This window comes from Apodemus sylvaticus, chromosome 5 (genome assembly GCF_947179515.1).
Source record: "Apodemus sylvaticus chromosome 5, mApoSyl1.1, whole genome shotgun sequence".
In the NCBI taxonomy this organism is placed as follows: Eukaryota; Metazoa; Chordata; class Mammalia; order Rodentia; family Muridae; genus Apodemus; species Apodemus sylvaticus.
Window position 1 is genome coordinate 65,631,574 of NC_067476.1, and position 25,449 is coordinate 65,657,022.

The 25,449-nt window shown below is 53.6% G+C and overlaps 1 protein-coding gene across 4 annotated transcripts; it reads left to right on the top strand.

Annotated features, from left to right (window-relative positions):
• The first annotated feature begins 436 nt into the window (after window positions 1-436).
• Window positions 437-24,610, top strand: Tnks1bp1 (tankyrase 1 binding protein 1). 4 transcript variants are annotated; one of them, XM_052182853.1, is made up of 13 exons: window positions 438-535; window positions 1,210-1,440; window positions 3,278-3,392; window positions 4,348-4,978; window positions 6,650-6,719; window positions 9,780-11,141; window positions 13,471-15,572; window positions 21,527-21,896; window positions 22,154-22,304; window positions 22,426-22,562; window positions 23,266-23,423; window positions 23,656-23,728; window positions 24,149-24,610. In XM_052182853.1, the coding sequence occupies exons 3-12, from the start codon at window positions 3,299-3,301 to the stop codon at window positions 23,714-23,716; spliced, it is 5,136 nt and encodes a 1,711-aa protein (XP_052038813.1). In that variant the 5' UTR covers window positions 438-535; window positions 1,210-1,440; window positions 3,278-3,298; the 3' UTR covers window positions 23,717-23,728; window positions 24,149-24,610. The 4 variants fall into 4 exon arrangements, with proteins under 4 accessions (XP_052038811.1, XP_052038813.1, XP_052038814.1 ...); XM_052182851.1 differs by lacking the exon at window positions 1,210-1,440 and having other exon boundaries at window positions 437-535; XM_052182854.1 differs by lacking the exon at window positions 1,210-1,440 and having other exon boundaries at window positions 3,282-3,392.
• The last annotated feature ends 839 nt before the right edge of the window (window positions 24,611-25,449 follow it).

Here is a 25,449-nt window from a genome sequence, read left to right on the forward strand (position 1 = left end):
AGAAAAAACTACCCCACTTGTCACAGTGGCTCTCAGTCTGAATTTATCCACGTGGGGTGGCCATGTCGTTTGCGGCTCTCAGAAGACTCAGGTGTAACAGGAAGACTCTTCAGTCCGCCAACGGTTCCCTTCGTGCTGCCCGCGCTCTATGGTGCTGTAATCAGTGTAGGCTTGGGAAAAGCTGTCCAGGGCGGTTTCCTCTCTAGGCAATCATCTCGGTGGCGCTGGGGTAAAATTGCGTCAGTTTCGCCTAAATCTGAATCAGGGCCGGCCCCTCATTTACAAGGTCATGAATAATTATGTAGGATCTGTGCTTGTTTGCATACAGTCCGCTGGACTCTGCTTCAGCGTCGTTTTCCTACTCTCGGTTTCCTACATGAATATTCATGAGAAACATGGAGGCGTGTCTCTGGGCGGGGAGAGGGAGGGGCCCCGGGGCTTGCACTGGCTCGGTCCCGCGGTGACGGTGGCGGCGGCAGCAGCGGTCACTGGCGTCGGGGTACCTCGCTGAGTGGAGCCGGTCCCGGGGGAGCGCGTGAGTGCGCGGCGCCGGAGGGGGCGGGGTCTGGGGATGGGGGCGGGGAAGGGCATGGAAAGAACCCGGCGCCTAGCAGCCAGGACCTCAGATTGGGGCGGCAGCGGTGGGAGGGGGTCACCAGGAAAGTTTGCGAGGGCCTGGGGCGCTGGGGACGCTCGGGTGCTGCGGAGCTGGCGTGTGTGTGCGGGGGTGGAAGGCGTCCGTGCAGTGAGCCAGAAGAAAGCGGGGAGAGGCGAGGGTGGGGCGGGGCTGGGGGCGGGCGGAGCTGCTCGAGGGACCCACTCCTTGCCCTCACCGGCCCCCTTCCCTGGCTCCCACGGCACGCCCCCAACTACCCCAGGCCGCCCCCACCGAGTCCCAGTCGCCAGTCCTCGGTCTGTTCCTTCGCGGGCTGCTTGGCATCTCGCGCAGTCTTGGCTGCTACCGCCCCCTCCTCCACCCTCCTCTGCTCCTCCTCTTCGGCTAGCCGCTCGGTGTCCGTAAGCTCCCCACGGAGGCCCTTCAAACAGCCCCTTGCCCTGGGCTGTTCCGTCTTCCTGTTGGCCCCCCTCTTCCAACACTTATCCCTCCTGACCGCACTAGCTGAACATCCAGCGGGAGACCTTTAGGGATGACCCTGCTTGCCCTTCTGAGTGCCTGACCAGGGCCACTTCGTTCCTGTCCATTCTTAGGGGGCAGCCTCTACTTCCAGGGCTGCCTGGCTTTCCTAGACCACTAAGGATGGGGAGTTCTTGAGGTACTGTGATTCTGCAGCTTATGGCCATGGCCTTGGTTACCTGGGGCTCCTGGCTGGGGCCTGTCTACCGTAGCCACCTCCTCTGTTGGGGACTCGGAGCCTGTTTTCGTCTCTGCAGCTCCTTATAACCTCAGATGTGTCCATCAAGCCCCCATCTCAACCCCAGGTGAGAGGGTTTTTCTGTTCTGGACTAGTTTTTTTTTTTTCCATTTCTAACCACCCACACCCTATCCCTTGTAATATGTTCAAGGACAAGCAAGCATTCTTGTATATATTTATACTTTAATTTTATTTTTTCTGTCATCTTTCCGCCCTCATGCGTTATTCACCCACATAGAAGGGAAACAGCCCGTGGTAGTTGGCTGATCAGCCGATTGACGGTGACGGAATTACTGTCTGTACTCTCTTTAAATAAGCTAGGACAGGGCCAAGGGGATGGGGGCACCTTTTGCCGAGGCTGGGCCCCACAGGTCTTTTAGAATTGAGAACTGTCTTCTGCGATCAGCTGGAGCGGGAGGGGAACTCTGAGGCTGCAAACCTCTCGTGAGGGTTAGAAAGGGCTGGGTTGCCCTCCAGGGCTGTGTGCATTCCAGGTGTTTGGCCCTTCTCCCTGCTCTTGAACCAGAGAAGCTGTGCTCTCGTCACTACCAGAGCCTGAGGGGGTCTTGTGAGTGGGAGGGTGCTTCAGCAGCCAGGGTGGGAGCTGAGGGGGTGGAATGCCTGAAGAATCTGAGGTGGGGGACATGAAGGAATGGGCTAGAAGTGCAGCCTTGGGTAGGGGGAGAGGTAGGTAGAGGTGGTTACCAAGGATGTTAGCTCGCTGGAGACACTGAATGGAGTCACATTAATAATGGCCAACTGTTACCACTTCCAGGCTTGGGATTTTGCATGCATTGTTTGGCTTGAAACTTGTTTAATACTCTATTTTTCAGATAGGGAACCAGCCTTAGACTATTCCCTCAGCTCTAAAGTGATGGGCCCATTTAGCTGTTACATCTTACAGTCTCAGAGCCAGAGGCTCCCGGCACAGCCAACTACCATGTGGCTATCATCTGGTTTAATTTCTTCTTACCCCTCAGAACTCCTTCAGGGTGCACACACATTCCCTTTCCACAGGCTTTGTAGGCCCCTCCCTGACTGTCCTGGAACGGGGAACCCCAGGGAGTTTTCCTCTCAGTTATACCCCCACCCCCATGCAATCAAGCCCAGTCTGTCCTCCCTGCCCGTCCTCCCTGACCATCCTGGGCCGGCTCCTCCTTCCCCTTGGCTAGGCCCTGGAAATCCAGTGGGAGGCCATTGCTATGGTAACAGGACTAGGCCCTGGCTTTACCTCATCAAATTCCAAGCTGAAGCCAAAACGATTGAGAAATTAAAGGGAAAAAAATGTATTCCAGATGCTTACTTTTTATTTCTTATTTCCCTGTGTGTGGATGAGACAGCTCATGAGCGCTGGAGGGGGCAGGGATGTGGAAGGAGAATGGGGGGGAGCGGGTAGGGAGCCACTCCCAGCCATAGAGGGAGGGAGGGGAATGGGAAGAGGGGGGCCGGCTGTGGGGCGGAGCCCCATGTTGGGGAGGGAGGAGCGGGTTTTTCCCGTCTCCCATGAGGTGATTCCAGAGACTTGAGAGTTTCTGGCCTTCTCGCTCTGCTCAGAGTGGACACCTCTAGTGGGGCTCCCTGACCCAAGAGGGTTGCCTCAGGAACTGTAAGTAGGGTATCACAGGAGGGAGCTTTGGGGTGGTGTGGGTGGAGGAGGCTCCCTCATGTGCTAGATCCTTGAGGTTCAGGGCCAAGAGTTGGAGAGTTATGTCAAGAGTTGAGGATGTGGCTGTGGCCTTCCCGGCCTCCTCCTGGAGTTCTCTCTTCCTGTCCCACACTGCCTGGGTTAGAAATAGACTTCCTTGGCTAAGCCTGTTGCCTCTCCAGGCCCTTTCCCTTCTTCACGGCTCCCTTCCCTGGGTCTTCACCCACCCCGGCTCACACAGCTTCTTCCCACTTCTCAGGCAGGGTGTGCCTTGTGTGCGATGAAAGGATCCACTCTCAGGGAAAGCACAGCCGCGGCTTCCCCACTGCCCCAGGATATGGAGGAGGAGTTGGCGCCTGCTGGCCCCGAGCCAGGTACCAATGGGTGATGGGTGTAGGGTGGGGCCGTGGCTGGGAGGAGGGCGGGGCAGGGAGAGGCTGCACCCCTACTGTCCTGGCAGGTAGCTGAGTGACAGTTGAGGTGAGAGGCTGTGAGGCTGAAAGGGGTGCTGAAGGGCCTTGGGGCCTGGTGGGAGTGAGGTAGATCTCCAGCAGCTGTGGAAGCCCAGTCTTTGAAACAGGTCCAGGGAGTCTTTGAGAAGGAGACACTGAGGCACAGCAGGAGAAACAGAGTGCACTTCTTTCTCCCTGTCTAGACTTTTTAAATGCTTAGCTGAATGAGTGGGTGATACAAGATTCTATTATAGAAGGTTGTGGCCGTGAGTAATTCCCAAGGTCTTTTATTTGGCATTACAATGCCTTATATAGAAGGTAGATTTCTGCCCTTGGTTTTTTTTCCTTCTTCCTTCCTGTGGCAGATTTACTTGTGTTTGACATAGGTCAATAGAAAGTTTGCATTCCTGATAATGAACTGGATGACAGAGGTGGCAAGAGGAGGGGCAGCAGGGGGACAAGGGAAGCTAGGCTAGGATCAGAACGTCACTATGGAAATGCGGTATAAAGCAATAGGGCTAAATTGGGTACCCAGGCTGACTGTATGGTGGGGCCAGGAAGACGGAAATGGTCATCTGCTCAGTTCTTTCATTTGATGGGAACCCATGTTAGGAGCAGAATAGGATGCTAGAGGAATAAGGTGCTGAAGCACCCTAGCTTTTAAGAAGGTAAACGTTGTAGGAGTTTGGAGAAGGTAGGCTATATCATGGGATGTGAAATACCAAGGAAGGCTTCATGGAACAGGCGGTCCTGACTTGCACATAGAACGATGGGTTCTGAACTTGCAGTATGGAAGGTTTGGTGCAGCAGGAGTCACGAGAATTTACGTGTCACGGGGTTTTTCTGACAGTTCCTAATGAATCCTTCCTTCTGAAAGGTGACCCACGAGCCAAGCCCCCTGTCAAGCCCAAACCCCGGGGCTTGCCCAGCAAGCCAGCTCTGCCTGCCAAACCCAGCCTTCTGGTGCCTGTTGGGCCTCGTCCTCCTCGGGGTCCCCTGGCTGAGCTGCCTTCTGCCCGGAAGATGAACATGCTGGCAGGACCTCAGCCCTACGGCGTCAGCAAGCGTCCACTCCCGTTTTCGCCAAGGCCCACAGCCGAGGCACCTGCTGGAGGAGAAGTTACCCAGGAGTCTGGGAAAGAGGATGCCGGGAAAGAAGACTTGCCCCCTTTAACGCCCCCGGCTCGGTGCGCTGCCCTGGGAGGTGTGCGGAAGGCCCCTGCCCCCTTCCGTCCCTCCTCTGAGAGGTTTGCAGCCTGTACAGTAGAAGAAATTTTGGCCAAGATGGAACAGCCTCGGAAAGAGATCCCTGCCAGCCCTGACCGCCTCTGGGGCTCCCGCCTCACTTTCAACCATGATGGAAGCTCTCGATATGGCTCCAGGACCTATGGTGCCTCCTGCCCCAGAGAGAAGGATAATAAGTCCCCTGCCAAAGGATGGACCCAGGAGGGGACAGCAGAGATTCCCGCAGAGTGCCCGGAAGAGCATAGCAAGACTCCTGAGGAGAGGTAAGGACTGAGAGTTTGTATAGTTCCTCGAAGTCTTGACGACGGGCTATGGAGCAAGTAGCTCCAGATTGGGTAATCATCTTTACTGTCAGGTTCCTTATGTGAATACAGGCAAACCCAGGCTAAGTCCCAGAGCATCTCTGTAGCAAATGGTGTTACTGCTGTGTGTATGTGTGTGTGTGTGTGTGTGTGTGTGTGTCTGTGTCTGTGTCTGTGTGTATGCGCACATATGTGTATGTGCACTATTAGGAATTGAACTCAGTGCCTTCCTTGTTCATGCTAGGCAAGTGCTTTACCATTGAGCTGCATCCCCGGCTCACTATAGTTCTCTTTATAGAGTTGATACATGTTACGGTAGAGAGTCATATTGCTCAGTAGATTAGTTTGTAGTCCATTGAGTACATATTCGTGTTCTTTGGAGGAAGGGACTGTTAAGTCCATTTTAGAGATTGGAAAAATCAAGGCTCCAGAGTGACTTCCTGGAGTCTCTCAGTTTAAATCCAGATGTGTATGATTCTAAAAGTGCTAGGTCCCATGTGGCAGAGCACCATGCCGGGCCGTATGGAGTGAGCGGTATGTTGGAATCTGTAGACTCCAGTCTTTGCCTGTGAGGAGTGCGATGGGTTTTGGCTAACTTCTGCATAGAGATTTCTTCTATTTGGAGATATTTTCCCAGATGCACTTCTTACCTGCAGCTGGCTGGGAGGTAGCGCTCCTTGGGTTAGTGGACACAAGGCCTGGAGGGACATGAGGGATTTGGCCACCTAAGGCTTTTCAGGGCAAGAGAGCACCATCCTGAAGAATGCAGAGTTAGGCCCAGTGGTTGCCTTCTCTCTCCCACTATGGAGGCCAGGCCTGTTGTGGTCTGGGCTAAGCCTAAAGCTGAAGGCCCTGCCCTGCCCTGCCCTGCCTTACCCCACCCTCCAGGCTGCCCTTTTCTCACTGGAAACACCTGTTGGTTGTGTTGCACACCCACCCCCTCCACCCCCAGGATGAGGGCTACTGGGAAGCCGAGTCCTGCTTCCCAGCCTGGATTCCTCTCTCCGTCAACGAAGGGTTCAGTCTTGGAAAATTACCCCCACCCCCAATCCCCAGTCCTTCAGGAAATATCACAGGGCTGCTGGGACCAGTTGCATTCTGGCCAGAGAAGAATCCCTCAGGGACTAGGAGAGGAAGACATTTTCTTCTTGGGAGCCTCTGAGGGACCTGGACCCACATGATGCTGTTTTATAAGGGGGGGGGGGGGATTTAACCCTGTGTGTACAGGAAGTAGTGAGCACTTGCTCAGTGGGTGCAACCTACCTTCCTTATCCCTAGAACTTCCAGACCAACTTCAGGAATAAGTCCTGAGGTTTTTAATCTTTGGGTGTTGTTAAAATTGCTTGGGAGGGATAACTTTTCCCCTTCTCTATTTTGGGACAGACTTCAGCATTCTCTTTGTTTTGTTTTTGTTGTTTTTGTTTTTTTTTTTTTTTTTTTTTGAGACAAGGTTTCTCTGTGTAGAGCCATGACTGTCCTGGACATCAGTCTGTAGACCAGGCTCAAACTCGCAGAAACCAGTCTCCCTTTGCCTCCCCAGTACTAGGATTAAAGGCATGCGCAACTATAGCCCATCATACCATGAGCTTGACTTCAACTTCCTTACCTCCCCTCTGTCTTTCGTCCTCTCAGGAACCTTACTTCCAGCCTGGCAATGAACGGGGACCTGGCTAAACTGGCTAGCTCTGAATCAACTACCGATGTGAGTTGTCTTCCTGTTGTGAGTACATCTGTGTAGCATGGAGTTGGGGAAGTCATCTGAGATCTGAGATCACCTCTTATTCTCTCAGAGTTTAGATGGTGGAAACTGTGGTTCATTGACTTGCCTGGGGACCCTCTGCCAAGACTCAGATTTTTCTTTAAACTCCCAGGGCAGTGGGCCTGGTCATTAAGGCAGCTAAGTATGGCTGGGCGGTGGTGGAGCACACCTTTAATCCCAGCACTTGGGATGCAGAGGCAGGCAGATTTCTGAGTTGAAGGCCAGACTGTGGTTGGCCATGATGATTAGGAGCAGTACTTATGATACTCCTAGCATTGATGAAGCCCCTACTGTGTGCTGTGGGCATGTCCTAGGGGTATTAGACAATTTAATCTTTTTGGTAACTCTAGCCAGTAGGCTTTGTCGGCTTCTTTTGAGAATGCCAGGTCTCAGGCAGGCTAAGTAACTCTCTTGGCCTGAGGCAGGACCTGAAGTATCTGACTTTCTAATTCTCCCTGGCTATGCCTGGGTTCAGAAAGGGGGAAAGTCTGGGCTTCCTATTCATTCCCTTGACTTATGAAGCCTACTTTTCTGGGCAAACTATGTCAAAAATGGCCCTTGCTTGGAAAGCCATTGTCAGGTAGAGGCTGTTCCGAGTGCCCTGGAATAGAGATGTAAGTCTATGTGTGTGTGCGCGCGTGCTATGCATTGGAACACCTTTAAAGGCAAAGCGTAGCCAGGAGACGTATGAGGACTTTGCTTTGGAGTCTGCTGAGTTCATGAAGCTCTTTAGACATCCAAATGGGAATGTCAGGTGGATGAGTGGATAGAGTATGTGACATTTAGGGAAAGTGAGTGTGTTGACAAGGAAGTCTTCAGACATTGTTGTCAGTGTAGAGAGGGTGGCTGAGACTGACTCAGGTCACCAAGGGACAGGTGGTATACCAGAGGGGAAGAGGCCCAAGGTACAGTAATGGAGATAGGGAGACCAACCCTAGAGCCTGGCCAAGCAAAGAGTGTGCCACTGCAGGAGTGTGCCAGCAGCTGCCAGGACCTAGGCTGGCTGCCTCCTCTGGCTAGCATCAGTTGGCTTTAGTTACAGGAAGGTCCCTGGTGACCTTGGCAAGTAGTTAGGTGGAAGGTGTGAAGGAGAAAGCCTGTATGGAGTGAGTCTAGGAGAGGTGGTGCAAGAGGAGCAGTGTGTATTGACGGTAACCAATACTTTCAAGAAAACGCGTGTAAACTAGAGAGACGTGAGGCCAGAGTGGGCTCTCTCTCCTGTTTTCTGTTAGACAGGAAAGTAGAGCAGTTGGCGTGCTGTGGGAGGGATCCGGTAGGGAGGGAAAAGTCAGTGATGCAGGAGAGAGAGGGGGGGTTGGCCTTAGCCTGGAGCAAGGTTAGTGCCTGGTCACCGAAAGGGAACCAAGCCCTTGGGCTTCCACGCGCTTGGTGGTGGAGAGGAAAGGTGCAGAGTGTTCTCAGAGTACCGGAAGCAAGGCCATTAGCTGAGAGAGGATGGGAAGGAGGTATTGGAGGTTTGAGGGGAGACTTGTTGTCTGTGGGGTGGCTGGGATGAGGATGGGATAGAGGTGGGTGGGTGTGGGGTGGGATGCAGTAGGTTGATGGACACTCTAGAACCAGTTTGTAGATCAGTGATGAATCTGAAAGGGAGACCAAGAGTAGTGCTGTGTTTTTTCTCCAGCCACATAGCTGCCCAGGTTCTTGAGCTGGCAGACAGCTGTGTTTAAACAGCTTAAAACAGTATGATGGACAGAGAGAGAGGCGACGAGGGCTGCAGGGACGGCAACTGTTGGTGATAAGAGAGAGTTGAGGGCTAGGAGGGGGACGGAGCTGTGAGGAGGAAGTAGGGTTCCTGACCCTTGGTTCCCAAAGGGGTTGAGGAATGAGAGAGCTGGGAGCATAAAAAGAATGACCAGGACAAAGAGGAAATGGGCCCGGCTGGTGGCCGACTTGAGGTTGAGATGGGAGACAGTGGTGATGAGAAGGGCTGAGGCTAAATGTATAACCCCAGAAGAATGCAGGGGACAGAACCAAAGGATGCTAGTGAGTTGAGTACTCTTGGAACCACCGTGAATTGTAAAGGGATGCTGGGAGGTTTTCGGAGATCCAGGGACCACGATTTTCAAAGAATAAGTGGCATTTGGAGACTGACGGGGAAGGGGCGTTAATGGTACAGTTTAAAAGCATACCGCTGGGAACTAGATTATTGCAGAGGAGAGTGGGAATTGGGGTTAGGGGCTGAAGAAGAAGCAGATCCAGCACGGGGTGACAAAGCACTGGAGGCAGTGGCTAGGGGTCGTGATCTCCAGCTGTGGGGGAAAGCAGGGTAGAACACTGCAGGAGATCCAGGGGCTGGTGTTACCTCTGCCTCCTTCCTTTCCCCGATGCCATCTCCTCTCTCTGTTCCCAGTAACCAGGGCAGATTTTTCTTTTTCTTTTATACCCAGGGGCCCATATGCACAAATCTTATTCAGTCCTTATCTAACTCTGAGGTAGACCTTGGTATCAGCCCGAGAGTGCAGGTGGGAACCTGAGGCCCCCGGGAGAGCCTGTGGAAATTAGAGGTTCAACTTGTAGGAGGCAGTCCAGGGGTTACTGAAGCCATGGGCCTTCATGACTCCCCTTGCTTCGCTTGAGTCCACAGCCTCCGTGCTCCCTTGGGTAGTACTGAGACCTGTGCACGGAGCAGAGGATGGAGATCTATTCCTCCACTGGACGATCCTAGGAGATGCTCTGGGCTTGGAATGAACTTGCAGTTTTCTGGGGCAAGCCCTTTCCCACGCGCATTCATAGTCAGCATCTCTCGCTTCTTCTATTTATAAAGCCTGGGTTGTTTGCCCGGGAACTGTAGCCTGTTGGAGGAGCTCCTCAGGTGAGTCACTGAAACAGTGAGAACATTGACAAGTGACTAGAACATGGCCCCTCTTCTGGGCCGATGACATGGTAGAGGAGCCTTGCTTGAATTCACCTCAGAGCCTTTGCCCTGTGTGAGCTTGGGCCCAGCTGAGAAGTGAGTGACAACTCTTGATCTTTCTCTTGCAGGTTTCCAAGACTTGGGTCACCTCAAGTGCAGATGCTGTTTCAGAGCGTGGTAGCTCAACCAGCCCAGTCCCCCCGGCTAAAGACTCTGTCCCAGCCTCCGAGTCTCCCCGGCTTTCAAGCCCCCAGAGTTCTCCCTGCCATTCTCAGCTTTCAGAAACCCAGAGTCCTGTAGCCTCTGAGGCTTCAATCTGCCTCCCTGCGACTCCCGCCTCCTCCAGTGCAGCCTTGCCCGATGAGCCTCCCTGCCAGTCCCCTAGCTCAGAGCTACCTGCTGAGGCAGCCCCAGAAACCCTCAGTCCCAACAGCTCTCCTGTGGAGACAGGCTCAGGGCACCAGAGCCCAGAGCAGCCCCCAGTCCCCTTGCCTCAGCCCCTGTCTGAGGGGGCTGAGCTGCCGGACGATGTTACACGAACGTTCCCACGTGGGGAGGAGGCAGCAGCCAGGGCTCACACGGAATCCCGTCCCAGCAGCCTGGCTCAGCGCCGTTTCTCAGAAGGCGTGCTTCGGCCACCTAGCCAGGACCAAGAGAAGCTGGGAGGCTCACTGGCTGCTCTGCCCCAGGATCAGGGGAGCCAGTCTGCTCTAGATCGTCCCTTTGGAAGTGGGACAGAGTCTAATTGGAGCTTGTCACAGTCCTTTGAGTGGACCTTCCCCACAAGGCCCTCAGGTCTGGGTGTGTGGCGGCTGGATTCCCCACCTCCATCTCCCATTACAGAGGCCAGTGAGGCTGCAGAGGCTGCAGAGGCTGCAGAGGCTGGCAATTGGGCTGTATGTGGCAGGGAAGGAGTGTCCCAGCTGGGACCAGGAACCCCATCAGCTCCAGAGAGCCCAGGAAAGCCTATTTCTGAGGTTCAGGCAAATGATCCAGGCATATCCCTACCCCAGAGAGATGACAGTCAGCCTCAGCCCCCAGCTGTTCTTCCCTCTACAATTGAGGGCCCACCCAGAACACCCTTACTGCAGGCAATGGAGAACTGTGAGGACCAGGAGCCACTGGCCGGGCAGGAGTCTCTCATTACTTTGGCTACAAGGGAGGCAGCCTTACCTGTGCTAGAGCCAGTGCTGGGACAGCAGCAGCCAACACCTTCTGACCAACCCTGCATCCTCTTTGTCGATGCACCTGATCCTGGGCAAGCATTGTCTACTGAGGAGGAGGTGGTGACCTTAGGCTGGGCAGAGACTACCCAGCCCAGGACAGAGGCTCAGGAACCCTGTAGCGTGTCTCCTGAGCCCACAGGCCCTGAAAGCAGTTCTCGATGGCTGGATGATCTCTTGGCATCACCACCACCCAACTCAGGGGGTGCACGGCGGGCGCCTGGAGCTGAGCTAAAGGATTTACAGTCGCCAAGCACTTGCTCTGAGGTAAGGTGGCCATAGGGAGATGGCTTCATTCTTTAACATGGACACCACCGAGGGCAAGACAGTTGTGCACCCACATCTGCAGGTGCTAGCAGAACGGCATAGGGGCGTGCTGAGGGTTCAGCTGTTGAGTTCTAGTCCTGACACCAGTTTTCCCTAGCTGAGCAGTCTTAGGAGTGAGACGTAATTGTAACCTTTGCCCTTTCATACAGGTGTGTGCGTGCACATGTTGCACACGCATACATAGGCCAGATCAACTTCAGGTATCTTTTTTTTTTTTTTAAAGATTTGTTATTTGTTTTTATGTATGTTAGTACTGTATCTGCATGTACACTCGCCTGCCAGAAGAGGGCATCAGATTCCATTACAGAGGGTTGTGGAAATTAACCTCAGGAACTCTGGAAAAGCAGCCAGCTCCCTTAACCGCTGAGCCATCTCTCCAGCCCTCCCGGGCATCTTAGTTTTTCAGAGAGGGTCTCACTGTGCCTGCAGTTCACCCGTTTCCCTAGTCTGGCTGGCTCACGAGCTCCGGGGGTCCTCCCGTCTCTGCCCCCCATCACGGGGATTAAAGACACATGCCAAAGTCTTTTGGGTATGGGGAGCCGAACCTGAGTGCGATGCTTGTGCTGTAAGCATCTTCCTTATGTAGCCGTCTCCCCAGCTAGTGAGATGGAGAAAGTGCCGAATGCAATGTACACCGTTGCCAAGGAGTCGACCTGTTATTCCTGGGTGTATTATGCAAGGGAATGTTGGGCGGCCTTGGCGGGCCTGGGTTCATCGGCCAGCGTAGGTCTGTTACCTGGACTCGGTTGGCTCTACTAATTCTCTACTAATTCTGCCCAGGTGTGAGTCAGATACTTTTCTATTCTCTGCCTCAGTTTCTGTGTCTGTCAAAGGGTGTGATAGGCTGTAGCTCAGAGAGTGAGATTAAATGAGTTAGGGCATGTGAAAGTACTGAGGTTAGAAATGCGTTGTGAGTGCTGGCTTTTACGACTGGAATTCCCGTGGAGTTGAGAGCTGTTTTGTAGACCAGCAGCTGAAGCCCAGAGGAAGTGGTGCCTTGTGCAGAGTTACCCAGCGAGTTAGCAGCTGGGCCTAAGCCAGGACCAGCCCAGTTGTCGCTCTGCGCCCTTTCTCCTACCAGACTGCATTTAAGGGCTAGGATCCAGGTGGCTTTTGAGACATATTTTTTCAGTCCTAGACTGGGCTGGTTTGGGTGGTGCTGGAGGCAAGGAGGACTGTCCTCCCTAACCCTCCCCCTCTCCCCGCAGGCCCTCTGGAGTTGGGAGTAGGAGGGAGGAGGAGGAAAGGGTTAACACTACACTGACTCCTGCAGTAGGTGTGTCTGTCCCAGGATGTGGGTGACTCAATTGGCTTCTGGGCGGGGCTGCCAGAACTGCAACTGCTCCCGAGACCGACCAAGCCAGGACGGGGCAGGAGTAGGGACGGGCAGGAGCCAGAGCCGTCAGACAGGTCCTGGCCAGGGGAGCTGCCCAGCCCTGTGCCGCCCCAGGGTGGTCAGTGGGGAAGTGGAGGGCATGGCCTGGTCGGGGGAGAGGGAAGCCAGCATGTCTGTCCTGGAACGGCTCCTGGCCAACGCGGCACTGCGGGACGAGGCTGGCAGGCTCCGAAGCCCTGAGCCCCGAGCCCGCCCGCCCTCTGGCTCTGGGGTGAGTCAGGGAATGTTGGGTGGGGGTGCAGGGAGCCTGGTGCCCTTACTTTCCTGGGCTGGCTGAGGGTGGAGTCTTCCTGGGGAAGGCTGTGCCGAGGGGAAGAAGGGCCTGGGTGCTCATTGCTGCCAGAAGAGCTGTGGGTGCTGTCAGTCAGTACCTTGGATCGTAAGGTGAATTGTAAGTCTGTTGCCCTTCATTGACAGTGAGCCCCCTCCTCCCGGTCCCATATTTAGGCCCCTCCTTCAGGCAGGATTTCTCCTGGCAGCCAGCCAGGTGTTGCCCAAGGGCTGTAAACATGACCACAGGACGGTCCAACTGCGTGTCCATGTGAGCCAGGCTGTTTAAATGGCTCGATTTTGACCATCTCACAAAGGTCCCATGTAGTAGGAATTACCTGTTTAAGAACGAGGATCCTTAGGTCCAGAGTAGTTAAGAAATTTGCTCAAGGTCACACAGCTGAAATCCTGGCAGCGTTCTGCTAAAATGGGGCTTGGAGGCACTAGGTAGCCATCATTCTCAATTTGGAATGACTCCACCTGGATTAACTCTAAAATTCTTCCCTCCCTCTCTCCTTCCCTCCCTTCATCTCTTCCTCTTTCCCTTTTCTTTTGTTTACTTTCCTTTTATTTCTTTTCTTTTCTTCTTCCCCTGTTTCCCAGGGACTCCTTGGCTGGGCCCAGAAAGACCTGCAGAGTGAATTTGGGGTTGCCGCAGACTCACACCCCAGCAGCTTTGGGCCTTCCAGCTGGTCTCAAGATGCTTCTCAGAACTACAGCCTTGGGGGCAGGAGTCCTGGTGGAGACCCGGGCCTTGGGGAAAGAGACTGGAGCAGCAAGTATGGGCAAGGGTCTGGGGAGGGCAGCACTAGGGAGTGGGCCAGCAGACGCAGCCTTGGCCAGGAGGTGGTCGGCGAGAGCCAAGCGCCTGTCTGTGAGCGGGCAGTGGGAAAGCCGGCCCAGCTTGGCACTCAGGGCCTGGAGGCTGATGCACAGGAATGGGAATTCGGGAAGAGGGATTCCCAGGACCCTTACTCCAGTGACAAAGGGCTCCAGGACCAGGAGTTTGGGAAGCGAGATTCCTTGGGTTCTTTCAGCGCCCGAGACGCAAGCCTTCAAGACTGGGAGTTTGAGAAGAGAGCGTCTGTGAGCACCAACCAGGATACAGATGACAACGATCAAGAACTGGGGATGAAGAACCTCTCTGGTGGCTATAGCAGCCACGATGCCGAAGAGCAGGACCGGGAGTTTGAGAAGCGAGATTCTGGACTGGACATCCATGGCAGCCGGGCCACAGCCCAGCAGGACCAGGAGTTTGGGAAGAGCGCTTGGTTAAAGGATTACAGTGGTTGTGGCTCAAGGGCCCTCGGCTCACAGGAGAGAGGCTTCGGAACACGAACTCTGAGCTCTGGGTTCAGCCCTGAGGAGGCCCAGCAGCAGGATGAGGAGTTTGAGAAGAAGACTCCAATTGGCGAAGACAGATTCCGTGAGGCCGGCAGGGATGTGGGTCAAATGGAGGAAGGGGCATCTGGTGGCCTGCTGAGCCCCAGTACACGGAGTTTGCAAGATGGAGCTGTCAGGCTGAATGACGAAGGCAACTGGCAAGATGGTGACTCCGGCCAGGAGACCACAAGGCTTCAGGGGAGAATGCAGGCAGAAAGTCAGAGCCCGACCAGCATGGACTCGGAAGACAAAGAGAGAGAGCAGCGGGGCTGGGATGGGGAGTTCAGCCTTGGTGCTGCAGCCCAGTCGGAGGCAGCATTTAGTCCAGGGAGGCAAGACTGGAGCAGGGACTTGTGTGTAGAGACCTCTGAGAGTAGCCATCAGTTTGGCATCATCGGCAACGACAGAGTGAGTGGTGCTGGCCTCAGCCCTTCCAGGAAGAGTGGAGGTGGTCATTTTGTGCCTCCTGGAGAGGCAGAGGCCGGGGCTGTGGACTGGACTGACCAGCTAGGTCTCAGGAACTTGGAAGTGTCTAGCTGTATGAGTTCTGAAGGCTCGAGCGAGGCTAGAGAGAACCTGGTGGGACAAATGGGATGGTCAGACCGCCTGGGCTTGAACAATGGAGATCTGGCTAGGCGCTTGGGATCTGGCAATTCTGAGGAGCCCAGGGGCATGGGAATTGGGGAGAAGAACTGGACTTCCAACATGGAGGCGAGGAGCAGAGACTTGCCAGGGCAGAGAGAGGTAGGAAGGCACAGCCAGGCCAGAGAGAGTGGTGTGGGGGAGCCCGACTGGTCAGGGGCAGAGGCTGGAGAGTTCCTCAAGTCAAGAGAGCGTGGAGTTGGACAGGCAGATTGGACACCTGATCTTGGATTAAGAAACATGGCCCCAGGGGCAGGCTGCAGCCCTGGAGAGGCCAGGGAACTTGGGGTAGGCCAGGTAGACTGGGGTGACAATCTAGGCCTGAGGAATTTGGAGGTGCCCTGTGACCTAGAGTCGGGAGGCTCTCGGGGCTGTGGAGTTGGGCAAATGGACTGGGCCCAGGACTTGGGACTCCGGAACCTTAGGCTCTGTGGGGCCCCGAGTGATGTTAGGGAATGTGGGGTGGGGAGAGTGGGCCCTGACCTAGAGCCAGATCCCAAGAGTGGTGGCAGTTTGTCCCCTGGTTTGGAGACTGAAGACCCCTTGGAAGACAGGGAGCTGGGGGTTGGTGAAACAAGTGGGCCAGAGACACAGGGTGAAGACAGCTCGTCACCTTCCTTTGCGACTCCTTCTGAAGACACTGGAATGGATACAGGAGAGACGCCCAGCTTGGGAGCCAGGTAAGCTACTCCATCTTGGGGCTGGGAGGGAAGGTGTGACCACTTTAAATAAGGGACCTCTGAGGAGGGAAACCCAGCTCTCTCCATGGACTTTGGTGTTCGGAAAACAGAGTCCTTTAGGGCTGTGACTGTTCAGTTCCACATTTTATATTTTATGATGCACTTTGGAACACAAAAGTTAAATGGATTCTATTTTAGAAGATGAGTGTAAAAATTGAGGTACCATTTTGGGCTTTCTCAATGACTGAGTTGTGGCTAGTTAGGAAAGTAGAATCTGCCATATCTTTGGTTTCTGGTGAGTTTCTCTCTCTCTCTCTCTCTCTCTCTCTCTCTCTCTCTCTCTCTCTCTCTCTCTGTGAGAGTTTGTATGTGTACAAGTGCACATGTGTGTGCAGGCACACATATACAAGCTTCCGTGTCTACCTATGGAATGACACTGCCTCTGCTGGCATCGCTGTCACAGTCTTTTTGGGGACACATTCTCTCACTACTCTGAAACTTGCCAAGTCGGCTAGGTCAGCAGGCCAAGGGGCCCCGGGCATCAGCTGGCTTCTGCCTCCCCAGTGCTGGGATTACAAGCATATACCACTGTGCCTGGCCTTTTTTCCTCTTTAAAGCGAAGCCGAGCATAACAAGCAAACGTGGGGTCTGGGGCTCGTGCTCAAGTATTCACTCCTGCAGGGGAAGCGTTTTACCAAGTGAGGTGTCTTCCTAGTAAGGCGTCTGCTGAGCTCTGTGGGCCTCAAGCTGAGATCCAAAATGAGCTCCTGGGATGCTTGCACAGGTAGTGGAAGGCAGCCCTGTGGAAGCCCAGGTTACCACAGCCTCCATTATAGTGGTCTGGCCAAGGGGTTGGGAACTCAGGGATCTAGCCTGTTCTCATCGTACCCAGAAGACCAGTGGCTGAGGGATCTGAAGTTGTTGAGAACCAAGTGACCCTGTGACCGTGACCCCCAACCCTTTTTCTTTTCTTCGCCTTGGCTGACCTCAGACGCCCTGGGTAGGCCATGCTGGCCTCAACTTCAGAGAGATCAGCTTGCTTCTGCTTGCTGAGTGCTGGGATTAGAGGCATGCCACTTGGGAGGCAGGCTGGTAAGAACCAACCAGTCTGTCTCATGGATGTTCTGAAACCCACTGAGGTGGTTTCATACCTTGTGGAAAGGGTACATACGAAAAGGCATTGCTTCTCATCCGTTAACATTTTCATCCATGGTTTTTTCTTCTCTTTGGTGTGGAGAAGATTTTACCTTTTTCAGTCTCAGAGTGGGAGCTTCCTCCCAGGCATGTGGGAAGGGGAGGAGAGGAGGTGTTGGATGGGGGCTGTTCTAAGTGGAAGGGCAGATGGCAGTGGGAGGAGAGCAGGAGGGACCAGGAAGGGGCTGGGGAGGCTCTGGGTGGGGGCTGAGAGAGGCATTTGGCATGGAGGCGGAAGAGGGAGAGAGCAGAGGGCTATTAGGAAGGGGCTGAGGAAGGGTGTTCTCAGTCTGCTTGTCCGGTTGAGAGGAGGGGTAGGGGACAGGGAGTGGCTGAGGTTGCAATGGCGTCAGTAGGGGGTGGGAATGTGCAGTTCTAAATGTTGGGGGCGTCAGGGGTGTGTTCCTGTGAGCCTGGACTGGTCATTGGGCTCTGAGCACTGTTTTCCCAGTGTCATTGGGCTCTGAGCACTGTTTTCCCAGTGTCTGCGGGAGGCCCAAGGTTCCAGCAGCGATAGTCCTGGCAGAAGGGAGCGCAGGTTTCATGTCCTCAGTTTCCTGAGGCTACACTATACCCTTCTGACTCCCTCACATCACTGGCTTTCAGGTGTGGCCACTCTATTCAAAGCAGATTACTAAGGAGTGGAGGTCTGCCCTCTGCCCCACTAGGGCTGGTTCTTGAAGGGGGGAGAGCAGCATTCTCTTCTGTGTTTAGGATGGAGGGAGCTCCTTGCAAGCTTAACAGGATGGCGGCAGCATGAGGGTGGTCTTGATGGAGTTTCTGGAGGCTCCCACTAAGCAGCCATGCCTTTCTGGACACAGCTACCAGGATCCAACACGTGGTCACCTGCGCTTACAGTTGATCCCAGACACAAGCATCTGAGTCCCATTGTATGTGACAGAAAACGTGTTTTCATCCACAGCTGGAAGGAAATCATTAGGAGGGCCTGTGTGCCTGCTGTGTTTTCTGATATGTGTCCTTTCCAATAGAGTCCCATGTTTGGAAAGAGCTGTGTGCTGTGTGGCCATGCATGTGACTTAGTGTCTAATAGCATATCTAGGACTTGAAGTTGAGCAAAGTTCCAGACTTACCTGACTAATGTCTGGGGCGCTGGTGCTATGAGCGTCTGACGCAGGGAAAGAAATACACTGTGGAATGCTTATCCTTCAAGAAAAATTTGGAGATTTCCTTTGTATCAGGAAGTCCTTGAGAATGGGTCAGAGTAGTCTGGCTTGGGGCCCATCTGCTAGTCCTGATTCTCTACCCATCTCTGTGACCTCAGGCAAGTGACCTGAAGCACTGGCCTTTTCTCCTCAGGTGGCTTTGCCCTTCTCACCTCAGGACCCACGTCTCATAGGTAAATTGAGAATTTTACTCCTGGTACTCTTGGAGTTTGCTTGAAGAAGGTTAACACGTGCAAAGCGTTAGCCTGTGCTAATTGCTTAAACAAACCAACCAAAACAGAAAACAAAAACAACAACAACAACAAAAAAAGAACCTGTATTTGTATCTATTTGTTTTGCAAGTGTGGATGTGAGGTGCCCATAAAGAGAGGCCCCTGGGGACGTTTTTGTTGCTGTCCTTATGTTGAACAAATACATTATGGATGGCAGTCATCGGTCAGACTGCTGGCAGGAATAACTGATAAACTAACATGGTGCGGGGATGTGGGGGTACAGTTGAGCTGGATCTAGGGCCATCTCATCCTGGAGACAGTGGCACTTCTGGGTCTGCCAAGGCTGGTGCAGGATCCTTCTTTTCCGGCCTCTTGGTCATCCCTTGCTCCTGCCCTTTGGATCCCACAATACAAAACCTTCCCAGCCAGTTTGAAATCTTTGTAGACTCTAAGAAGACTCAAAGGTCATTAAGTCCAGCTACCTCTTTTCAGGGATGGAGAAACAGAGGCCCAGAGGGAGAGTGTGGTTTACACAAGCTCCCACTGCTCGTGATTGTGAGTTCCCTTCTGTTCCTGTGGCCCTAACTGTCCAAGTCGTCACCATGTTTCTCTCTGGTATCTCTGCTTCTTCAGATGCATCATCCCAGCCCCGGCACAGATACTTCCTTATTCCAGGGCTTAGAGCAGGAAACGCCAGGATGTGTTGCAGATCTGTCCCCTGTATTTGCACCAGAAGCAGTGGTGGGGGCTCGCATTGGGCAGTTCTGACGGTAGCCAAGTTGGGGGGCTCATGTGGAAGGTTTTGGTGAGGCGTCCTCTCAGGCTAGGAACCTCTGTTCTGAATGACAAGGACTATGGTAGTAATTTGTAGCTATCACGTATCAACTTTCTTGTGGGTACATATTCCTGCCAGTGAGCCCAGTAAGGTTCTGGGACTGTTACGGCTCCCATTTAAGATAATGAAGCAGAGGCTTGGACTGGACATGCGACTTGGGGCCAATGCGGCCATAGGTGCAGGGCCTAGCAGGCTCAGCACCCAGATCCCTGTCCTTCCTGTCCTGCCAGGAAGCCCTTAGGTTGTGGATGACCTGGACTCCCAGTAAGGGCCGCATCTTAGATGCAGAAGGCAGAGGCGCTTGGGTGGGTGTGCACAGCACTCCCTGGGGCTCCATGTTCCCTTCCACTTTTAGAGCCCACTCTGCAGAGTTCCTTACTGCCTCCTGCCCTCAGTGGACTGAGGGTAGGTCTGTCTGTCTTTTTCTGGGTTGGTTCACATCCTCTCAGCGGCCTTGTCGTCCAGGCTGGGTGGGGTACCATTGCTGCTGTCTGGTTAGAGTCACCTCCCTGACTCTAAGCTGGCTTCAGGGTGAGCTGGCTTTGGCTCCCATCCAGGCTCGCTCTCCAGTCGAGTTCTTCATTTTGCTGTGCTGTATAGCCTCTGACACCACTTCCCTCCCTCCCTCCCTTCCTCCCATGCTGATTTAATTTCATCTGTCAGCAGCTTATAGAAGGACAGACTGACACGTTTCTCCCTATCCCTGTCTCATCTTCCTGGTCAAGACTGACTCACCTGCCTGATTCTCTACCTTCCTCAGTATCGCCAGCTACTCAGCACCCTGGCTTCTAGGCATTGCCCGCTAGCCTTCACTATCCCTGCATGTGTTAGGGTGTGGCCCTGGGCTGTGCGTGTAGGTGTGGTGAGTACCAGCACCCACCCTCCCTCTCCTAGGTGTTCGATGAGTGAGCATGTTTTAGGGCGTGGCAGCTGGACATGGTGTGGGTGGTACCATCCCGGTATTTATGCCTTCTCTGAGGAAACATGGGCAGAAGGCACATCGCTGTGCTGAAGTCCAAGGTGGTCCTGCCTTCTCATCTCTTGTGTGGTCTCATCTATGGGGCAGAGATGCTGGGGGCACCAAGAAACCCTCGAGGAGCTCCCAGACAGGCAGTGGAGACAAACACGCAGGATTGAAAGCACTCGGAGCTGTAGGTTAGGGCCCGTCGCTCTCAGGGCTGGAGGGTTGTGTAAGCTTGGGGAGGGAGCAGATGGGCCTGCTCTTGGCTTATCCCGGGAGGTGTGGCCATCCAGCCCGTGCTCCATCCAAGCACGAGTGGGGCTTGAACTGCAATAGCTTAGGGCAGCAGTAGTAAGTGTTATTTCTGGGAAGGTCCTGAGTGCTGGGTGCTAGTCTGACAGGCTTACATTTTTATTTCTCCCTTACTAATGACTGTAGAGAAATACTTAGTATTTATAGGCAAAGGAACTCATGCAAGGGCTTAGGTACAAATACCATTCCTCACTCAAAAATCCAAAAATCCAAATCTGGAACTTTAAAAAACATTTCTTCAGATTCACATATTTTTAAATTGCATGTACATAGGTGGTTTGCTTGCATGTGTATCTGGGTATCCTGTGTGCATACATTATCTGTGGGAGCAAGAAAAGGGTGTCGGATCCTCTGGAACTAGAATCTGAAATGGTTGTTAGCTGTCATGTCATCTCTCCAGCTCCATGCAATCTGAAACGTTTTGAGTGCAGCATGATATCACGTAGAAAGGCACACCTGGCCTCAGTGGCGAGTCAGCCTGCATGTACCGGGTAGGCTGAGACACAAAGGACATTTTGGTTTAGGTTTTGTTTTCCAGGTGACTCCTTCTGGGCCTAGGGAGGCAGCTCAGCCAGGAAAGCGCGTGCAGACTTGAGTTTGGTCCTCGGAACCCAGAAGAAAGGCTAGATGTGGTAGTGTGGTATTGTGATAGTCTCACAGCACTGGGAAGGCAAAGAAGAGCCGGTTCCTGGCCTGCCCACTTAGCTTACCTGATGACTGTCCCAGGCCAGTGAGAGAGCCTGTCAAAGGAAATGGGAGTAGGGCTGGTGAACGGGCTGTCTGTCTGTCTGTCTGTCTGGGCTTGACTATCCAAGTTTGGTCTTTGGGACTCACATGGTAGAGGAAGAGAAACTGACTCCCAAAAGTTGTCCTTGGAGACAGACAGACAGACAGACAGACAGACAGACACACACACACACACACACACACACACACACACACACACACACACACACACACGAGGAGGTGGTTCTTTGGCCTCAACATACAGGTTCCCATACACCGACACACAAAGGGATCTTGTTCTATGCATGTGCAGATATTTTAAAACTTGGAAAAGTCCAGACTCTATAAGCAGACCCAAGCATTTTGATAATAGCTGCTCAGCCTGTAGCATGTGATAAAACCTGGCCTGGGACCTTCCCAGCAACCAAGCAGGCTCAGCCCTTTCTTTGTCTGCTGTGTGCTTCAGGGAGGAGAAATGAGGACTCACTGGTAGGAGAGTGACTTCGGTTTCTGGCCTGTCCCTTTTGCAGCCCCAGCAGCTGTCTGGCTCGCTCTCCACCTTCTGGCTCCCAGAGCCTGCTGGAGGGGATAATGACAGCCAGCAGCTCCAAGGAAGCCACTCTGAGGGAATCAGCAGCTTCCGGCCTCAGGGTTCTGCTGGAGGAGGAAGGAGTCGCTGCAGGTGCTGGCCAAGGGGAGCCCCAGGAGCCTAGCAGAGACCCTTTGCCTTCCTCGAGGCCTCAGCCCGATGGTGAAGCCAGCCAGGTAGAAGAGGTGGATGGCCCCTGGAGCCCTACAGGGGGCACCAGGCAAGATGAGCAGTTGCCAGCCCCGCCCCCCAGGCGGCCTCCCCGAGGACTTGTGCCCAGCTGCCCCAGTGAGGACTTCTCCTTCATAGAGGTCAGTGGAGGGTGAACTTGTGGTAGATGGACTGTTGGAAGGATCAGGGTATGTGGGTGACGGTGTCAGAGCCCCATTCTCAGAGTTTTCCTGAGCAATCATGGGAGACAGACACAGGCTGTGGGGTATCTCATAGCAACAAGAAACTGCAGCAGCCATCAGTTCCTGGGGTGATGTTGAGGTGCTCCTCTGGGGTGAAGCAAGGGTATGGGTCAGCAGAGGCACTACTGTACTACTGTTGCTATTGTTTTGAGCAGGACACTGAGATCCTTGATAGTGCCATGTATCGGAGTCGTGCCAACCTAGGGCGTAAGCGGGGGCATCGGGCCCCAGCCATCCGGCCTGGGGGCACCCTGGGACTGTCAGAGTCAGCAGACTCGGACACTCGGCTGTTCCAGGATTCAACCGGTATGATCAGTGTACTAATTGAATAGAGTCTGTGTCAATGTCTGGCTTGTGTGTGGGTAAGGGTAAGGGTAGTGACTGGCATGTTGCTTAGGTTTTGATATACTTCCCCTAACATTTGCAGAGCCAAGGACCTCCCGGGTGCCATCTTCAGACGAGGAGGTGGTGGAGGAGCCTCAGAGCCGCCGGACACGGATGTCCTTGGGCACTAAAGGGCTAAAAGTCAACCTGTTTCCTGGCCTGAGCCCATCAGCCTTGAAGGTACCATCTGATCATTCAGCACACATACCCAGCCATCTGGCCTGCCAGCCTCGTACCCAGCATCGCTAACCAACCAACCATCCATACATCCGTACACCTCAGAGTCCCCTTTCCTATCTCTTCTCTCATTATGTTAAAGGGGGTTCCGGAAGGTTCCCTTGTTCCTTGCTTGACTCTGTGCAGTGTACCAAGTTTGATGGAAGAGAGAACAGGGTGTTCTTTCATCTCAGAAGCTCCAGGGTACTGGATGGGGGTCGAGGGGTGGGTATAGTCTACACCCATGAGCAGCTCAGATGAAGGGCCAAATGTCGGTATAAAGGGGGGAGTGGAACTGTGGACTGGGCTGTTCAGTTGAAGGAGTTACTTCCTGACCATTGCTGGGAATGGGAGGTGGCTTGGGTTGGGTTTCTTGTAAGCAGTTTCTCCTAACCTTGAGGTAGGCACAGGAGCTGGCTCTGGGGTGGGGACAGAGAGAAGTAAAAACATAGGTGTGAGAAGTCACCCCTCTTTGCTCAGCCTTGTTCACTAAATTTTGTTCATTTGACATCTTTCTGATGTGTTCAGGGTGTGAGGATCAGCTCTGATGGAGACAGATCTTTGTCTATAGAGGGGTTCAGGCCCGGTTCAGGGGACTGCACACTCTTGTTAAAGGCCTGGTCTTCTGAGTCTTGCTGCCTGCTTATCTTTCCTCTATGTCTTCTAGGCCAAGCTACGCTCCCGGAACCGCTCAGCTGAGGAGGGGGAGGTAACAGAGAGCAAATCAAGCCAGAAGGAGTCTTCCGTCCAGCGTTCTAAGTCCTGCAAGGTCCCAGGGCTAGGGAAGCCCCTAACATTACCCCCGAAGCCAGAGAAATCCTCAGGGTAGGTAACAGTTCTAGGTTCTTTTTTATTTTCTAGGCTTTGGGTATTACCTTCAGAAGAGAAAACCTATTTTATAGAGGTGGAAAACTGAAATTAATTGCTTCATGTTACACAGGGGCTTCCAGACCTGCAACTGAACCCCGGGCTGCCTCTTTTGATTGGAGGGTAGATGTTCTTACCTTGTTCAGTTTTTTTAAACTTTGCTTTTGTGACCTTTGTACCCTCCTTCCAGGTCAGAAGGATCATCGCCCAACTGGCTGCAAGCCCTGAAGCTGAAAAAGAAAAAGATCTGATCAGGGGCCAAGGTGAGGATGTGCTCCTGGGCTGTGGTGGAAGCAGGGCCTGGTGTGGAGAACTCGGGAGGCCCTGTCCTGGGCTCCCCGCTAGCCCTTGGCTTTCCTCTTTCTGTGAGAGGCTGGAAGGAGGCAGGGGAGACCTGGTTACCCTTGGCTCCTCTACGTTTATTCTTGAGGCTGGTGTTTATCCTGTGTCTGAAGAGAGGAGGCTTCCATCCTGGCCTGTGTCCTGTGTGTTGGACAGTCCTTCAGGAGCTGCGGTTGCCCCTATGAGCTCGGCTAGCCTGTGCAGCTTAGAGCTTCTAACCTGAGGTCCTAGCAGGGGCCTCCTCAGCACTGGGCTCCCATGAGGGAATCAGGATGTCCAGAGGGCAGAAGCAGGGCCTCATCTCTTTTCTGACCTTTGTCCTCTCTTCCACCCAATTGCAGGTCCTTCCCATCCAGCAGTCTCAGGCAGTGCCATTCCTGTGGGGTCCCCAAGTGAGGAGACAGCTGGAGCCCCGGCAGGGCTCAGACTGCAGCCTCCTTTCCCTCTACTTCTGAGGAGTGTCTGAGAGGCACATTTATGCACTTTGTATCACCGTCCCAACTTCTCGCACCCCTTCCGCCCCGCCTGGATCCCCGCCCTGTGGTGGGAGGTCTCGTCCCGCCCTGTGGTGGGGGGGTCTTGTCCTCCCCTCTCCCTGCACCCTCTTTGCTTCCATCTCCCACCTCCCTTGGGTTTTCTTTTGATACCAATTTATAGCATTTTTATAAAAGCCTTTGATTTTTGTAATGGGTGGGGCCCACCCCAAGCCCCATCCCAGGTCTCCCTCTGCCCCACTAGGTGCCCCGCAGAGACCAATGACATTTTACCACTTGAAACAATGAATAAAGTTTTTTGGGAATTGGTGTTGTCCAGGATTGTGGTGTGTGGCGACGATTCCCATTTCTCCACTGTGGGGGAGCATTTGGAAGGTGCTGCTTCCCCACTGTTAGCTTAGCTTTCCCTTCCTGTCACAAATGACTTGAACAAACAAATACCTCCAGGGAGGAAAGATTTACCTTGTCTCATGGCTTCACTCCATCAGCGGCGGGTGAGGTGTAGGCGTGGTGGGGTGCAGGATGGAGCAAAGCAGAGACATTATGATATCTGGGAAGCAGAGAAAAGAGAAACTGGGCTAGTGAGTTTCCTCTTTTATTCTACCTGTTCCTCTGGCTGTTGGGTGGTACTGGGGACATTTGGGGTGACTCTTTCCATTCTGGAAATGCCTCCTTAGACCACAGAGATGTATGCTGCTACCCTACGCTCTTCTCCACCCAATGGCCTTAGCCAGCATACTCCAGCCACCAGGAGCTCACTCAGACATCTGCGGGACACATCACGACACTCGCTCTCTGGGCTTAGTGTCTCTGCAGGAAGGTAATCCGATTTAAACACTCCTACCCATCTCCGTAGTGTGACACAATTTTTATTCCTTGTTTATGGTACAGTTGTGGTGTGACTTGTGTTCAGCCATTTGGAGTTCAAAGTCCTTCCTGCCAAGCATTCAGAGGAGGGATCAGGGAGACAGTCTTATATCACCTTGGGTTGCTATAACAAAATACAATAGGTCAGGTGGCTTAGAAACAGGAATTTATTTCTGATGGATTTGTCAGCTGGGAAGTCAAATCACAGTGCTGTCAGGTTCCATGGCCGGTGAGAAGTTAATGCATGGTGTACAGACCGTTCCTTTTCCACTGTGTCCGCA

What these genes read in the sequence shown, in the direction of transcription:
- Tnks1bp1 (XM_052182851.1), top strand. Translation starts at nt 3,299, where the DNA reads ATGAAAGGATCCACTCTCAGGGAAAGCACAGCCGCGGCTTCCCCACTG. An exon ending in AGGACTTCTCCTTCATAGAG is followed by an intron (nt 21,897 to 22,153) that starts GTCAGTGGAGGG and finishes TGTTTTGAGCAG; the next exon opens with GACACTGAGATCCTTGATAG. An exon ending in AAGCCAGAGAAATCCTCAGG is followed by an intron (nt 23,424 to 23,655) that starts GTAGGTAACAGT and finishes CCCTCCTTCCAG; the next exon opens with GTCAGAAGGATCATCGCCCA.